The sequence below is a fragment of the Artemia franciscana genome, chromosome 20 (assembly GCF_032884065.1).
Source record: "Artemia franciscana chromosome 20, ASM3288406v1, whole genome shotgun sequence".
NCBI classification, from domain to species: Eukaryota; Metazoa; Arthropoda; class Branchiopoda; order Anostraca; family Artemiidae; genus Artemia; species Artemia franciscana.
The window spans coordinates 5,376,095-5,393,988 of NC_088882.1; the positions used below are offsets into that span (position 1 = coordinate 5,376,095).

At 37.4% G+C, this 17,894-nt stretch overlaps 1 protein-coding gene across 3 annotated transcripts in view; it reads right to left on the bottom strand.

Annotated features, from left to right (window-relative positions):
* Positions 1-17,894, bottom strand: part of LOC136040359 (PIH1 domain-containing protein 1-like) — a 491,267-nt gene that overhangs the window by 59,973 nt on the left and 413,400 nt on the right. The window contains exons 1-2 of one of the 3 annotated variants that reach the window (XM_065724610.1): positions 5,425-5,481; positions 1,665-1,740 (exon numbers count right to left, since the gene is read on the bottom strand). In XM_065724610.1, the coding sequence (XP_065580682.1) occupies positions 1,665-1,715 (51 nt within the window). In that variant the 5' untranslated portion in view covers positions 1,716-1,740; positions 5,425-5,481. Of the gene's footprint in view, positions 1-1,664; positions 1,741-3,784; positions 3,804-5,424; positions 5,482-17,894 lie in introns of those variants that run through there. The other 2 variants (XM_065724609.1, XM_065724611.1) reach the window with 2 other exon arrangements.

Below are 17,894 nucleotides of genomic sequence, written 5' to 3' on the forward strand. Positions count from 1 at the left end.
TTATTTCGCACAATTTTTTCTGTAACAGAAGTCAAACGAATAGGAGCCAAAGTTGGTCCGTTTGCACTAGAGATTCTCCTATTTAAAAGAAGAATCGCAAATTTATAAAAATGCTAAATTCAGGAATTTTAATTAGCATTGGCATAATAATTACACGTTTCAATTCTTTTATATTGAATGTAAAATGAAATCTCTATAATTTTATACTTTTTTCCAAACTTATTTTTGATTTTCGGTTGAGGTTTAAAATCTTCTTATGATTACAAGAATTAGGATTTTGTTGAAAACAAGACAAAACACAAGCACTTGAGTTTGCAGATCTGATGAATAGCTCAGAATTCCAAAAGCTGGGCACATTTCTGACCCTACGTCACCCCATCTCTACTTTTGGGCAATTAGAACAAGTCAAAGCTATTTTTGCAAGAAAAGTAATTGTCCCTCTTTTAGGTCGCGAACCAAGGAAACAGGCAATCATAGAGTTTATGAAACTCAGGAAAAAAGTAGCCAATCCCGTTGCATCTTAATACGAAGAACAAATGACCTAACAGAAAAGAGGCCAAGCCTTTAGCAAGTCAGTATTTATCAGGTCCAAAAGAAGAGGCATCTAAGCATCTAGAAGACCAAACAGACTTCAGAGAAAAAACTCCCCTTTAATAATAAGTGACGATAATTCTGAATTCATATCCTCAGAGGGAAAAATAGAAGGTGTAATAACTAACCATGAGTAGTTTTTAAGGTTTACAATCTTAAAATCAAACGAACTGACTGAACTTAAACTTTATCGAAGTATTCTTACAGCTTGCCTCCAAGGAGCGAATTCATACTGTCTCGGGCAATATTCTATACCTGTCTCTCATAGTTACAGAAAAGATAGGTCAACTGAAAGAGGAGGAGGGGGAGTAAAATTCTCATGAAATAGGGAATACCACACTCAAAGGTACCAATACCAAATATGTGTTTGAAGAAAAACCAAACAAAAGCACTATCCTTTCTGTTAACTTAATATTCATAGCTCATTATGCAAAGACTGTATACACTTCAATAAAGCCAGCAAGAACATAGAATAACTTGCTCTTAGCTCCAACAATTTCACATATCAAATCTAACATGATCTCCCTAATTAATTCTGCGTCATTTAAAGCGTCATAAATTTCATAAGAGGCTCCAAAGTGGCATAGAAGAGTGTACGTATTAATGTTATGTATTGAATCCTCACCTCCAGTAAGGAAATTATCATAAAGCCAAAAGGAGACCAAAATGGACTCCAGAAGCCTCTTCCATCAAAAAAGAATGATGTGAATATTTGTCAATTTGACTGTTCTTTTGCTTCAGATTTGTATCCTTTCAAGGTTGGATTTGCTCATCTGTGCCCTTTTACTTTAACTTAATTCAACATCCTCAACTATCAAGGAAAAGCTTTAGCTTCACCTACAGGTAAAGAGCCATGAGCATCCATAGTATTATTTTTTTTCAGAGTTTGGCCACAGCAACCCCTCCCACAGATCCATAAACCTTCAACAGCCATTAATTCATTTGCACTTTACTGAAAACCAAATGTGTTTAAAACATCGTTTTTTGTAATTATAACATTAAAAAAAATTGAATTAATAAGAATAAAAAAGAAAGAAAGAGGGAGAGCAGTCTATCAAGAAAAAAAAATCTACCTGTAAGAGAAATTTCTTCTTGAGTGCAGAGTCATCAACATCTAGCCTCATCCCAAACTAACAACAGAAGATGTCTCTGAGGGAAAAAAAACAAAATTAGCTAGTTAAAAGGTTGTATGTCACAAGTAAAGATTGTATGCCATTTAACATAAGTGAACCATTTCACTTATACATAACATAAGTGAACAAGTTGCATTCTATGGCAACTTGTGTGCTTATTCTCAGTCAGTGCAGCATGTTACAGCTAAATAATAATACTCACTCCACAAAGCAAAAGTCTCAGAAAACTACAGTTTGGGCATAGTTCTCCTGAAGGGAGTCCTTGAGACCAATATCAGGAGGGAATGAGTTTACCTATCATCCCCCCTATATACATAAATTGCCAATCAGGTATCAAAAGGACGTATCAACATAACTGTAAATTTTAAGAGGAGCAGAAAAAAAACCTCAAAACTTTATTATTTCCTCTCCAAGAGCCATCAAACAAAACAGAATAACATGTAAATCAATAGATATCAATCCGTTTTTATTTTATGGCTACCGGAAAGGAAATGGAAAGTTTTTTTCTGTTCCTCTGAAAATTTACAATTATTAAGGCATGTCCTTTTGATACCTGACTGACGTTGTAAAGGTCTGGGAACGTAATTTGAGGTTCCTGTGTATATCCATCTTAAACCCTTCAACTTCTGTCATGCTTAGTGGTACTGGTACTTACACATTAAGTATTCTGGCATTAATATCATCAGTAGATTTTATTAAATCAATCAGTAGAAATCGTAGAGGGTGAGTTGCAAGTGCAAGATGCACTTAATTCTTACTTTGCTAATATTAGGAAAACTATAGCCTCTCCTGTAACTCCTTCCTCTTCTCTAAATGATTTTAGGTCTTATCTTGGGCCTCTTTGTCTTAAATTAGTGACTTTAGAGCCTATTTGTGAAGTGGAAATAACCAAAATTGTTAATGGTTTCAAAAATTCTTCATCTTCTGGCCCAGACCGTATTTCTACTAAGGCTGTCAAGTTCACTCTTCCTTACATTGTATCTACTCTTACAAGATTTGTCAATATGTCTTTTGAAAATGGTGTCTTCCCATGCACTTTAAAAAGTGCTTGTGTTATTATACTTTTTGAAGGTGGTTTATGGAATGGCCCTTAAAGTTATCATCCTATATCTCTCTCATCAGTGTTTAGTAAAATTTTAAAACAGCTATGCTTTCTTGACTTCTTGATTTTCTTAATTCTAAACATTTTTTCCACAATTCCTAGTTTGATTTAAAAGCTAAGCAGTCAACTGCGCATGCATATACAAATCTCTTGAATTATATCCATACATTCTCTTGATTCTAGTCTGATACCTGCAACTCTTTTTCTTGATATATGAAAAGCATTTGATTGAATAACACACAAGATTCTTCTTTGGAAACTATCCCATATTGGAATATGAGGGAGTACTTATTCTTGGTTTCTATGGTATTTATCTGGTTGAGTTATCTTGGTTGATCCTCTCTTTTCCAACCCATCTGAAATAGAGTTTGGTGTTGTACAAGGATCTGTGGTTGGGCTGATACTGTTTTTAATTTATTTTAATGACCTCATAAATGCTTTCAAAAGTCTAAACTTTACCACTTTGCTGTCATCTTTATCAACCTGCATCTGTCACAATTTGTGACAAAATTTGTCCTTCTCCAATACACTTATACCTTTTGCGGATGGTAGTACTCTTGGCACAGCTTGTAGAACTGAGCCTGATCTCCATTCCAATGTGATTGTTCTTTTTGAAAAAAAGAAATACTCAGTGGTTTGATGTTAATTATCTTGCCTTAGATATTGGAAAGTAATGTTTTCTTATTTTATTAAGAGTTTCAAGGGCTTGCTCTGGTTTAAATGAAATACATCTATCAAAGGGATTCCCTTAATAGACTTAAGCATTGATGCATTCAATTCCCAGGCATCTTGCTCAATGAAAATCTCTCCTTCAAGCCGCATATTGACCTCATTAAAATGAAAGTCTTCAGAAGCCAAGGATTCTTAAAAATCTGAAGCACATTTTTCCTAGGGCAATTCTTGGACTCATATTTTGTAGCCTAATAGAGCCTTATAAAACTAAGAAAAAAAAGAAAACCTAAAATGAGGTTTATTAAATAAGTATAGAATACAGACTTTTTTTAGTTTTATTACTCTTTGTTGAATAGATATAGAATACAGACCTTACCCTGCTGCTTGCAGGGATCATGGACTAATATACTTTGCTCTATAGGTAATGTTACCTGTAAGCAAGCACACTTTATGCATTTTTTGTTTGCCCCATGGAGGAGGAGATTCAACCAGAAATGATAATCACTTCTTTAATAATGACAAACAAACTATATGTGATCATCAGAATCTTGATAAATGCAGTAATACACACTTTAGAGCACTTGGAATGAAAGTAAACATTTACTGATAAATTTTATGGCAATTGAAACAAAAAGCTAGTGGTTTGAATTCTGAGTATCTTACACTAAGGCTACATTTAGCCCTCTTTAAAAGGATGAAGTTCACTGTGTGTTTTATGTGGTTATTTTTTATTTAATTTCTACCTTGTTTATTTTGTTTTTCTCCTTTTTGTATTGTACTCTGAATTTGCTTTGTTGCATTTGCAAGTAGAAAATACATTCCTTTATTCACTGTTATGGAGCTAAACATTCAACTTGTAAATTATCTTTCTCCCACTAAATAATCCCATTTCCTAAATATCAGAAATGGCTTAGGGTTATATCTAGCTCTATCAGGGGAAAGGGGGTTGTTATACTATTACAGTAGTAGTAATTGTGATATTTTGAAAGAGCACTGAGTGCAACACCTGATTGTAGGCTATTTTTTTGTTTTAGCTGATTTCTGGCCTATACCTATAGGGATTATTCTCCTTTACCAATACATTTTTAATTAAAATTCTAGATTAGGGGTTGTTATCTATTTCAAAAAGTAGTTGAGAAAGGTAGGCCTAAACAAAAATTTCAAAAATCCAGAGCCTTGGTGCGCCTTTAGAAAGGTATTTTGAAGTACAGTACCAGCCTCCATCTCTTTTATTTTGGTAAAATTCTAGTTAAGTGACTTTTTGCTATCTCGGAAAGGGGTTATGTTAGAAAATGAAACTTTTGGAGATGGGTCTACAGGCAAAAGTATATCCCGGGAAGGTATTTTAAAGTACCCACCTCCACTCCTCCCTCTAGAGAGCCCTGAAATTTGCCTACATGACGGGTGACTACATGACTACATGACCTATTGAAATTTTGACTAAACAACAATTTACCTTAATTTTCAGTTAATAGTAGCTTTTTCTCTGCCTTTAGTTCTGAAAATGCAATTCCTGTTATTTGAGTAGAATTTTGAGCCATATCAATGTTTTTTTATCAAAATTTAGGAAATGTATTTGCATATCTTTAAAACCTTATAAATTGGGATTGAGCAAAGTTGTGAAGCTGAAAACAATTTTGTTGTACTTTATTTAAGCAGAAGATCTATTTTGCAAGGTTTCACTTTTATAACACACATATTTTTAAAGGTCATCAAAGGTCAGGGCCCTCTAGAGGGAGAAGGAGTGGAGGTGGGTGCTTCAAAATACCTTCCTGGGACATACTTTAGCCTGTAGACCCATCCCTGAAAGTTTCATTTTCCTAACCTAACCCCTTTCCGAGATAGCAAGAAGTCAATTAACTAGAATTTTGCCTTTATTTCTAATGTGTAGTGGCCTTTGATGAGCTTTAACACACTATTTGTTACCTATTCTAACTTGGCAAGAACATAATGAAAAAGTAGTAATTCAAGTAGCCAGACTTGTTCCACTTAAATTGTTCTGTGTCAATAAAAAGAAATTGTTTTTATTTTTAAGAGGTAGTGCTGTATTATAACTTTTATACAGATGAGCACAATACAGAGGAGTTTAATAATTATAATTAAATAAACTTTAGAGTGTTTCAGTTCTTTTCCTTTCTTTCGTAATATGATAACTATTAAGACTGATACAACTCAAAATAAATGCATGACATAAAGGAAAATTAAACTTATTTCATAGTTTAAGTTACCAAGCTAATGGCAATAGTTTTTAGATTGCGTCATTTCTGACATTAGGAAACTCAAGCAGTCAGATCCAAAGGCTATAAGTTACACATAGATGACGTCATTTTCCATTAGTAACTTCGGAGACAACGGAGATCAATTGAAGCCGCCAAAATTAGATGATGAAGATTCGTTGTGATGTTGAATTTGATAGTTTACGCAAAAACAAATATATGATGGATCAGGGAACATATCGAAAAAGGAAATGGCTGCAGCTACTCAGGAAAATAGTAAAAAAAAAAAACAATCAAATAGCCACCAGAATGATAAAGCAGAGAGAACTTTACCAGAAAAAAGAACAAGGTGGATAGAAACCTCTAAGATATACAGAATCAATAAAACGGTTGGCAGGAGACTTTTAATAGAAGATATTAGTAAATATGAAAGGGGCATAGCAGCACTAGAAAAAAACATAAGCTATTATAAGCTTCTCTTTTCTAGTCCTATAGTGACGCCGCAGAATGGATCGCTCATAGTTAATAAGGGATTCGAAACTCAAACCCAGCTGCAGCAACCCAGTGCAGCCCTTGAATTCGGTTCCAGTGACGAGATTATGCTAAACAATTTGCATAAGAATCCAAACAAGAAGAAAAACAGAAGCTTCCCATTAAGTAATTTTAATTTGAGATCTAATTATATCGCTGTTGCTGGAATAGAAATAAAATTGTGTGTTTTTATATTAAACTTTTCTAATTTTTGTTCAGGTTTTAAAGTTACCCTAGGAGCTATGCATCATTTAATCTTAGACAGTGCAATAGCGCGGCCTAAGTAAAGGGCGATGTTGGCACAATGTATTATTTATTTTTTTTTTTTAGACCAGGACACTTCGTATCAAAGGAGTTGTCGCGGAAACTTCTAAAAGGGATCATTCGAGTGGAAATTGAAAGAGCTACTTCCCTTTTTAATAGTGAAAAATGATTGGAGGGCAACTAACCCCCCTCCCATGCCCAACCATTTCTCCAAACACATCCAATCAAAATTTTGAGATAGCTATTTTGTTCAACGTAGTTGAAAGGTCCATAAATTTTGTGATTAAAGATGGCAATTCCCTCAGGTCAAGGGTTGTAAGTGATGTCGTGGGGGTATATAGGGTTTATTGGGTTGTAAGTGATAGAAAGGGTGATCGTATAAACTTCGGAGGGGCCTTTTTGGAGTTCTAATCAAATGTTTTAGTACCCTTTTTGAGATACAGAGTGATGGGAGGGTGGATACCCCCTCCCAAACCTCGTATTATCCTGAAATGTCTCTGATAGAAATTTTGAAATGGCCATTAGTTGTCGTAGAAACTTCGAAAAATTCGAATGGAAACTGATTGAGTTTGTACCCTTTTTAATAGTCGAAATTGATTGTAGGGCAAATAACTCCTTTTTCATGCCCACCATTTTCCCAAACACATCTAATCAAGATATTCAGATAGTCATTTTGTTCAACGTAAAAAAAGGCCTGTAAATTATGTCTTTGAGGATGACAGCCCCCTAGACCCTTAAGGGCAAGGGTTGTGAGTTATGCCCGGGGGACTTGACTTACTTGACTTAAGGCTCCTGCCGCATGGGGTGCGGCGTAGAGAGCTTCGCAACTTGACTTCTCCAGGCGGACCGGTCTGCTGCTAAATGAGGCGCCTCGTCGACAGCAATGTTGGCCATCACCAAGAATTTGTCGAGGCTGTCTTTCCACCTTGTCCGAGGTCTGCCCCTCGGGCGAGACCAGCCATGGGCTTTTGGGTCGAAGTCGTACACTATTCGGGCTGGCGTTGATGTCGGCATTCGTAGGAGGTGTCCGAACCATCTGAGAGACCTCTGCGCTATCTGGACGGAGAATGGCACCTGGGAGGTGAGAGTAAGCAACCTTGCGTTGCTTACACAATCATCCCACCGGAATCCCTCGATCCGGCGAAGCTGTTTCGTCTGACAGACGTCTATCATTTTAAGGATGGTTGATTTGAGGGGCCAGGTTTCCGCCGCGTAGAGCAGGACGGAGCTTACGGATGCGTTATAGATTCGCATTTTCGTACGCCTTGAGATGTGCGGCATTCTCCATAGACTGTTGAGTCTACCGACGATGGAAGAGGCTTTCGATATTCGGCTGCATACCTCTTCGTCTACGGAGCCATCATTAGACAGCACAGAGCCGAGGTAAGTGAAGTTTTTAACGACTTCGACAAGTGTTCCGCAGACAGTTATGGTATCAGGGTGCGAGACTGGACCTGGGGGTTCAATTACCATAATCTTAGTTTTGAGCCAGTTGATTTTCAGCCCCACTTTTGCTGCCTCTTCCTTCAGGACTTCCAGAGCGTCGGTCAGCTGGTCGATTGAGTCGGCAACGAGAGCAAGATTGTCTGCGGAGTCCGCATCCGTCAGAATGCGATCTCCAAACTGCAGACCAAAGGGCAGGCGATTTGTAGTTCTTGTCATCACATAGTCTATCAAACAATTGAACAATTCCGGGGCGGCGGCACACCCTTGGCGAACGCCAGTTTTGATATTGAATGTTGTGCTCCGTTTTCTGTTGACTTGGACGCAACTCTCGGTCTCTTCGTACAGCTTTTCAAAAAGCTTGCAGTATTTATCAGGTAGACCCGTCGATCTAAGTATTAGCCAAACAGAGTTGCGATCGACGGAGTCAAAAGCAGCTTTGAAGTCTACGAAGGCCACGTATGCGTTCCTCCTGAATTCTCTAGTTTTCTCAATTAACTGGCGCATAGTGAAGATTTGTTCGACAGTGGACCTCCCTGGCATAAATCCGGCCTGCTGAACTCTCCTTTTTCTTTGGAGGATACTCGTGCATCTGTCTAGCAGGGTCATGGCAAAGAGCTTTCCAGGGACTGAGAGAAGGGTTATACCTCTGTAATTAGAGCAGATGCTCTTGCTCCCCTTTCTCTTCCAAAGGGGCAGGATTATGCCAAGTCGCCAGTCCTTCGGGACCCATTCTGTGCGCCACACACGGAAAACAGCATTTGCAGCCAAAGTAACATCGCCGGTCCAGCATACTTCAGGAGCTCAGCGGGTACTCCGCATACGCCTGCCGCTTTGTTATTCTTTAGACGTTTCAAAGCAGAGTGGATTTCTGCTGTCATGAAGGAAGTCTCTGGTTCGTTTGACGGCACTTCCTGAGTGCTGGCAGCTAGGCGTGCGAGTTCCTGGTCAGTCTGTGCTACAGCATCGGCATTGAGGAGACTTGAGAAGTGGTCTTTCCATCGACTGACCTGAGCGGCCTCGTCACTAAGTGGCTGGCCGTCCGCAGAGACAACAGATGCAACTGAGGGGGCTTTGTCGCTTGTGAGGTCACGGAGGTGCTTGTAGAGGCTCCCGACGTCCCCTTTCATGGCTGCGCCCTCCAGCTCGTTTGCCTTCCTTTCCACAAACAGTTTCTTGTCTCGCTGTATCAGCTTGTTGCGGACACCATTGAGGCGCCTGTATGTCGGCATGTCGCCCAGAAGCCTTGCCTTGCGTCTCTGCTCAATGACGTCAAGCGTATCGAACTGAACCCACGCTTTCTTAGCACGCTTCGCCCTTCCAATATTTGCGGTCGCTGACTCCAGGACATTCTTCTTAAACGAGATCCATGCGTCCTCAGAACTTTCAAATGGCAGGAGTGCGTCGAAGCGGTTCGAGACATCAATGGCATACTTGGACCGTATCTCTTGATCGGAGAGACGAGAGACATCAATCTTGGTCGGTCTAGGTTGCGAGCGCTGGGCTTGGAGCCTCAGTCGCATATTAGCTACAACGAGGCGATGGTCAGTGTTACCAATTACCAATGTCCGGGGGACTTATAAGATATATAGAAAAAGTGATCGCATAAACTTCAGAGGGGGCTCATTGGATCCGTAATAAGAAGTTCTAGTGCCCCTTTTGAGGTTCAGAATGATCAGAGGGTCGATATCCCCCCACTCGTATTTTCCCAAAACGCATCTAATAGAAGTCTTGAGATGTCTATTTGCTGTCGTGGAAGCTTCAAAAAGAGCTAATTCAATCGAAAATTGAAACGGTTAGTGTCCATTTAATGGTCGAAAATGATTGAATTGTGAGTAACCCCTCTTCCTACGCCAACTATTTCCCCAAACACATCCAATCAATATTTTAGAGATGGCCATTTTATTCAACGTAACTTAAAACGAGCAGAAATTAGTATGTATATGAGGGGGTGCGCCCCCTAGTCAGTACCTCGCTCTTTACGCTAAGGTTCGAATTTTGTTAAAAATTCTTAAGAAAGACCCCTGAATCACAAAGACCGTTTAATCAGAAGAAATAGCTCTTTTGAAAATACTAAAGAAAACTTAAGCGCAAAAAGCAAGGTATTGAGGAGGAGGCGTACCCCCATATACGCAGTATTTTTTTTTTAGTTTTAAAATTTAATGTTGCTCCTTACTTTCAGTTGAAAAAACTTGTTTTTCATATTTTCGCTAGATTGAATCGGACTCAGAATTAGAGTCGGTATATTGAAAATGTCTTGAGTTGGAGTCAGTTATAACTTAGAACCAGCTCCATAGTCCTGCTTTTGAGGCAATTGTGGAAAACCTTTCTCATAGAAGGGTTGAGAGGGGGAACGTAGATCAGGGGGATTGATGTGTGATGGGACATAAAATCTTCTGCTAATCCTCCCTCTAAAAAGCAAAACTGTTTTTGGGAATCGCTTCAGAAGAATGAAACATATCAGGTACGACCTTTAGGCGTAACAGCGGTGATATACCTGATCTTCTATTGTAGAGGGTGCCCTCCTTCCCCTGTGGTTTCTATGTTCGTGCTGACTGTTAAAATAGCTTTTTAACCGGTACGAAATCAGAGTTTTATTAATGTAGGAGTTTTAAATTTCGTATTTAGTATTTTTAAACCAGATGCAAAGCTATACTTTTTATTTTTATTATTCTCTACTCAAATAATGAGGCTAAGCTCAGTTTAATTAAGTCACTTGCTATTTGAGTCGTTCCATCCATCTTGAAATCTTTACAGAAAAGGGATAAGGTACCCTCTGAACCTTCTTCCCCTGTGATCCCTATGGCTACACTGGTCATAGTTTTGTTTTTCTACTATGGGTGCTAAATCAGAGTCGTGTTAATGCAGAGGGTGTAGCTCCATCTAGCATTATTGGGCCGTAGTTTTAAGATGCCTTCTCTAAATTGACAACCATTCTCCAAGGTAAGTAATAGAATTCTACCTTTGAATAGGGGCCACAAATAATCGTAGTCCACCCTTTGTAACCACTGTGAGGACCGCTGGGAAGCAGGGAAGGAAAGGTGTATTTACTAATGCACTCTTAAAAATTCAAACACTCTGTGCCTTCAGCAACTGGTCTGGCAACTCCACTAACAAAAGATAGTTGATTAATTTCTTTAAGTGGTTTTGGGTGATATAATTTGTAATCATGTTGATGAGTAGAGTGATAATGGGTAAATTTGAAAAATAAACTTGGATTAACATCGTTTACTCCTTTAAGCATACAAAACACATTTATAAGGTCACTAAAAGGTCTGCAAAATTTCAACAATGGGACTTGAAGCCTAGAAAGCCCCTATGGATAAGAAAAGTGCTGAAGGTATGGGACCATCCTAGTGGCCCTCCTCTGAACCTTTTCTACCCTATGCTCATCCACTAGATCTAATGGAAACTAAACCAAAGTATTATGCTCAAGAAGAGAGCAGACAATTGATTTATGTAGTAGTAAGAAATTACAAAGGTTAAACCTACTAAAGCTTCTCTTTATAGACAATAAACAATATTTTGAATTCTTTACAATTTCTAAACATGCTTATCAAATTTCAATTGGGTATCAAAGTAAATGCCAAGGTCACGCACTATTTCATTGGAAGGGATTCACATGCCAAACAGCTGGAAAGTATGCACAGGTAGGAGTTTATGAGCATAGTATAGAACAACACACTTAGAAGGGCTTATGAACATGGAATTAGATTTGCACCAGTAAGTCAGAGAGTCAAGATCCTCCTATAAAAGTTGTACATTGTTTTGATCTGGTACTGGTAGATAAAGTTTTACATCATTTGATAAATAAACAAAATGAAATTGGACCAAGGCAGCCATCCTGGGGGACTCCACTTAACACATCAATTGAGGATGACATAGCTTCACCAACAACAGCCTGTTGAATTCTTCCATTTAGATAATCAGCAATAAATGCCTTTGTTTTTTTTTACCCAATTTATAAGCTGCCCATTTTTGAAGAAGGATGGGTATTAAAACTTTGTCAAATGCTGTTGAAAAGTCAATATAAATGCAATCAAAGGGTATAGCTAAATTGACAAAACGTTATAAATCCAAAATAGCCTCAAGAAGCTGAGTATTACAAGACCTATTTTTTTGAAAACCATGCTGAGTAGGATTACAAAGATGATTTTCATCAAAATACTTTTGAACGCATGAAAAAATCAACTTTTCCATTGCTTGGCAAAAAATAGACATAATTGAAATTGGCTGATAGTTTTTAAAATCCAACTTGGAGCCATTTTTGATAAGTGGCTTTACCAAAGCCTTCTTCCATCCTGAAGTACACAATCCATGTGCCAAAGATAAGTTATTTATATGGGTAAGTGGTTCTGCAATTTATTTAGCAATTTGTCTTATCATTATGTTTGGGAAACCATCTATATCTGGTGCTTTAGACGTATCCAATCTTGTAAGAATAGTATAAACTTTAGTCAGCAAGAAATCCAAATCATCAAGTAGAGCAAGAATGTCTGATGATGCAATCAACTCTACTTGAGATGCAAAATTAACTTCATTTGAATGAATTGGCAGTGTTTTAACAAAAACTGAAGAACAAATTTGATTAAAAATAAGGGCCTTCTCAGAATCACAATCAATCTTTTGGTGTATCTGGATTAATGAATGTATATGCAGATGGTGCAAGGTTAGGCTTATTCCTATATGCATATTTCCAAAATATTTTAGGTGATACAGTGCATTAGTTAATAATACATGACTCAAACTCTTCACAACTAGTCCTAAGAAGCCGAGTGACCTCGTTTCTTGCTAGTGTATATGCATGCCATTCACCTGGATCCTCTTGTAGCTGAATATCCAAATGTCCTTGCCTGACTACTCTACTATCTTGGGACTCAGCATACAACTGCCAAAGACTGTTTTTTCATGTATTGCTTGGAGTATGTGTCTCAGAAGTTTAGGTTTATTTTTACGACCAGACAAATTCTTCACCAAAGGAACAAATTTATCCCTACATTCCATCAACACTTTTTTACAAGTTCAAATGTGGTGTCTGGAGAAACATGACTATTGTCTAGTTAATACATCATATTAATAGAAGAAATAAATTGTTGCATTGATTCATAATCAGCTTTAGCATAATCATGCCAATAAATCTCAAAACCTCTCTGTTGAGCATCAATATTCTTGTAGATATCAAGCACAACATGATCACTTTTACCTAAAGGCAGACGTAAATCTATACTCAAAATATCATTGATTGACTTGTTAATAACCAGATCTAAAATTGATGGAATAGCATCTTTCCTGGCTCGAGTTGGCCTATCAATATGCTGGTATAAGAACAGATCATCCAATCTATCTAAAAATTACTTCTCATACAATGAAGTGGACTGATTTGTACTATGTGCACTCCAATCTATCAAAGGTAAGTTGAAGTCACCTAGAATAAGGAACTTTGAACTACAACCAGCAGACATGAGATACACGCTAGAATATTAGCATTATTATTTGGACTAGATAAACTCACAGTAGGACTACGACAAAAAGCTGCAATACACAATAAGTACTATGACAGGCAAATTAACACATCAAAACTTAACAATCAAAAGAAACTCTGACACTGGGTCTACTAACAAATCAACAACTACAGAAAACTACAGAACCATGAATATAAATTCTAATCCCTCTTTTAGCTGAATTGTTAGATACTAAATTATACTGTGGTAGCTGCTGAAAATAAATAGATGGTCACCTAAATGTTTTGGTAAAGCTTTGGTAACAATAACTAAATTTGGTTTACATTGCTTTATTAGTTCACTAAACTATTCCCATTTAGATGACAGGCAGTCTGCATTTGTGTAAGTTACCAAAAATTTATTACTCAGACACTTCAACTCTTTTAGGGAGTCACTCTTCTATGCTCGCGTAGCTGTTTGGGTATGCTGTTTGTATTTGTTTCATGAAAAGAGTTATTATTCACGAGGATTAGTCCATTTTTGCCACGTTTTATCTTCCAGTTAGTTTTGCCAGCATACAGCATTGATTTCAGCTCTTGTTTCAGGCCATCGTACTTTTTTTTTCCACCAGTTCAATGGTAGTACAGTCATGAGAGACTTTGAACAAGGGGTATGTAGCTTTGACACTAACAGTCTCAGACATCAGAAAGAAACAAGCTGTATCTCATTTTACCGGTGTCTTGAACATCAACTTAATAGGCCTGCTCTTACCAGGTGTATGTTTACCAAGTCTAACTGAGTAGCTACATTTTGCAGGGCAAAGTGCAAGCAGCTTTTTGTTGAAAAATTGGCAACCAGTCTCATTTTGTTGCCTACAAGATGGCAAAGTAGCATCTTCTGCAAAACCAAACAATGTCAGATTTTTCTGTTTTTTTTCATAAGATCTGACACATGGACTAAACTTAAGTTTGAGCTACTGTCACTGATTTCCTAGTCCTTTTTCACGAATTTTCAATTCAACTTTTTTCCAAGCTCTGACACTTCACTTCAATTATATTATTGGGGAAATGCTAGACGTCAGAAAGAGTGCACTTATTTTTGGGTCTTTCTTGATTTCAACTACTTTCCGTTGAATAGGCTCTAATAAGGTGCAAAACTTATCCTCCATCGCCTTAAATGACGTTCGCATTTCACTCCTCAAAACATCTTTCATTTCTGCAGCTGTCAGTTTTCCTCCTCAACGCCCCACTCTTTACGCTAAAGTTTCTTACTGTTTTAAAAGTAGAGTTAAGAGAAAGAGTCAAACTTTAGTGTTTGAAACAGTAAAAACTTTATTATTACTGTTTTAAAAATAGAGTTAAGAGAAAGAGTCAAACTTTAGCGTAAAGAGCGGGGCGTTGAGGAGGAAAAGCCCCTTTCATATACGGAGTAATTTCTGTTCGTTTTAAGTTTCAGTGTTGCTCCTTACTTTCATTTAATTTTTTTTTTTTTTTATTTAATTTCTGGACGTTTTTGAATTAATGCATGTTTTGATCTTGGCTCTCCGTACATAAATAATTAAAACGAAATTTGCATATTAATTAATTGCACTTAAATGGAAGATTTTGAGAAAAAAGGAGCGAGGGAGGAGGCCTAGCTGCCTTCCAAGTTTTAGATTACTTAAAAAAGCAACTAGAACTTTAATTTTTTACAAACGTTTTCATTGGTAAAAAATTTATGTAACTTACGAATGAACTTACGTAACGAACTTCAATATTCGTATGTTTTTATTGCGTATATGAGGGGGTTCAACCTTCGTCGCTCTTTACACTAAAGCTTAGATTTTGTCCCAATTCCTTAAGAATGACCTCTGAATCACAAAGGCCATAGAATAAATAGTTGAAATTACTAAAAAAAAACTTTAGCGTAAAGAGTGAGGTATAACGAGGAGATAAACCCCTCATATGCGTAATAATTTTTGTTCGTTTTAAGTTTTAATGCTGCTCCTTACTTTCAGTACAAAAAAATTTTAATATTTATTTTTTCATTGTTTTTTCAAATAATGCTAGAAAATCCTGCGCCCCTTTATTGAAATTCTCTTCCCCCGTGAGAAGTTTCTCCATGGAAATATCCTCCCACGTAACCCCCCCCCCTAAACCAAAAAATACCCCTGAAAACGTCTGTACACTTCCTAGTAACCATTGCTATATGTAAACACAGGTCAAAGTTTGCAACTTGCAGCCCCTCCCATGGGGACTGCGGGGGAGTAAGTCGTCCCTAAAGACATAGTTATTAGGTTTTTCGACTATGGTAAATAAAATGGCTATCTCAGGATTTTGATCCGCTGACTTTTGGGGAAAAAATACCGTGGGAGGGGGCCTAGGTGCCCTCCACTTTTTTTGGTCACTTTAAAAGGGCACTAGAGCTTTTAATTTCCGTTAGAATGAGCCCACTCGCGACATTCCAGGACTACTCAGTCGATACGATCACCCCTGGGAAAAAACAAACAAACAAATTAAAACGCAACCGTGATCTGTCTTCTGGCAAAAAATGCGAAATGCCACATTTTTGTAGATAGGAGCTTGAAACTTCTACAACAAGGTTCTCTGATACGTTGAATCAGATGGTGTGATTTTCGTTAAGATTGTATGACTTTTAGGGGGTGTTTCCTCCTATTTTCTAAAATGAGGCAAATTTTCTCAGGCTCGTAACTTTTGATGGGTATAAATGATCTTGATGAAACTTATATATTTAAAATCAGCATTAAAATGCGATTCTTTTGATGTAACTATTGGTATCAAAATTCCATTTTTTAGAGTTTCGGTTACTATTGAGCCGGGTTGCTACCACGAACTGTTTGATGAGCTCTTAGCTCTTGTTGGTACATCCTAGGAGATTTTATATGTAACCCTACTCTCTTTTTTTATGAGGTAAACTCCGGTGTGGCACACTGTGACAAGGGATATGGGACGAAAAAAAAACGAAATCTTAACCCTCGCATAGCTGCTTTTCAAAACAATTTGGATGATTATTGGGTTTGGAAAGTTGACTTGAAGAACTGTTCAGTCAACAATCAAAGAACAAGTGAACATGTAAAGAAACGAAGAATTTACCCCTAATCCGCAGGTAGGATTGAATCCGAAAACCTCTGATCAAGAGCCACTCTTTCCTCCACTGTACTGTAAAATTTTCATCCACTGTTCTGGTATTTACTAATTTGATATTTCCACAAAACTGTGCATATATGTTGGATAAAGGAATTGTAATGGCGATGCAACTGTTTATTACAAGTAATTGGGATCCTGTCAACACTCTGTGTGCTCCCTGTGGAGCCCTTCATTTTTCAAAGGAAAGAGTAGTAACATGCTAAGTGCCAGGGCCCTGCTTAAAAATTGGTGACATAGGTTATTTTTTCTTAACAAGCATATTAACATTTCTGGCAAATAAAACGATCTGGAAAGGTTGTAACTTCAAAGAAGAATTTGTATTTTTCCCCCTGGGGGTTGTATCGAACCTATGGTGACACCATGACATGAATAAGAGGCTTACATTGTCTGCGATTACAAGATAAGTGATAACGAGAATCAATATATACAAGCCTGTCGCGTAGCCATTCCGGGGCCCGGCCTCAAAACCGGCTGCATAGTATTTCTTCTTCTTAATTTGGCAAATTGACATTTCTGGCCACAAAACGATCTAAATAGGTCACAACCTTAAGAAATTTGTATTTTTCCCAGGGGGGCTGTATCGAACCTGTGATGACGCAATGACATCAAGAAAAGGCTCAGATTGTCTGCGGTTAGAAGACAAGCGACAATAAGAATCTATACATAGAAGCATGCCGTGTGTCGAGTGCTGAGGTCTGGTGGTGAAGCCTCCAGTAAGCCTATAGTTTTCAACGCAACAAAATGAACAAACTGGTAATCGAATTACCGGTTTACCGTTAAAATTACAGGTCCATGACGAATGAAACATTACAAAGGGCAGATGGCTCAGCATAAAATGCGTAGTGTAATTAGTCTATTTACAAACGGTGTTTTAAATAGTTTCATAGTGCCTAGAGGAGGAATGAACAACCTATACTTAATAAGGGATTACAACAGTTCGGAAACCTTAAAAAAGAAAACCACACATTTTAAGCTTAGTAGAAATTGTTGTGAGAAATCGGACTTGTTTGAATAATCAAATATCTTTAAAAAAACTTCCGTATGAAAAGACATCAAATTGCTTAAGAGCAAAAATTGTTTTTATATATTTTAACAAGGAGTTATAAAAATTCAAAAACTTTTAAAAAGAACATAAAAAAATTGAAGCTTAGTAGACAATCGGTGTTAGAAATCGGACCTGCTTCAATAATCAAATGTCTCTGAAAAGATAACAGTAATAAATGTCATATCACAAATACAGAAGAGAGAATAATGAGGACTTTTTTTTCCAAGACAGTGAATGAACAAAACCTATTCAAATATTTCGGCCCTTTATCTAAGGGCCGTCTTCAGCAAAGAAAATGATAAACAATAAC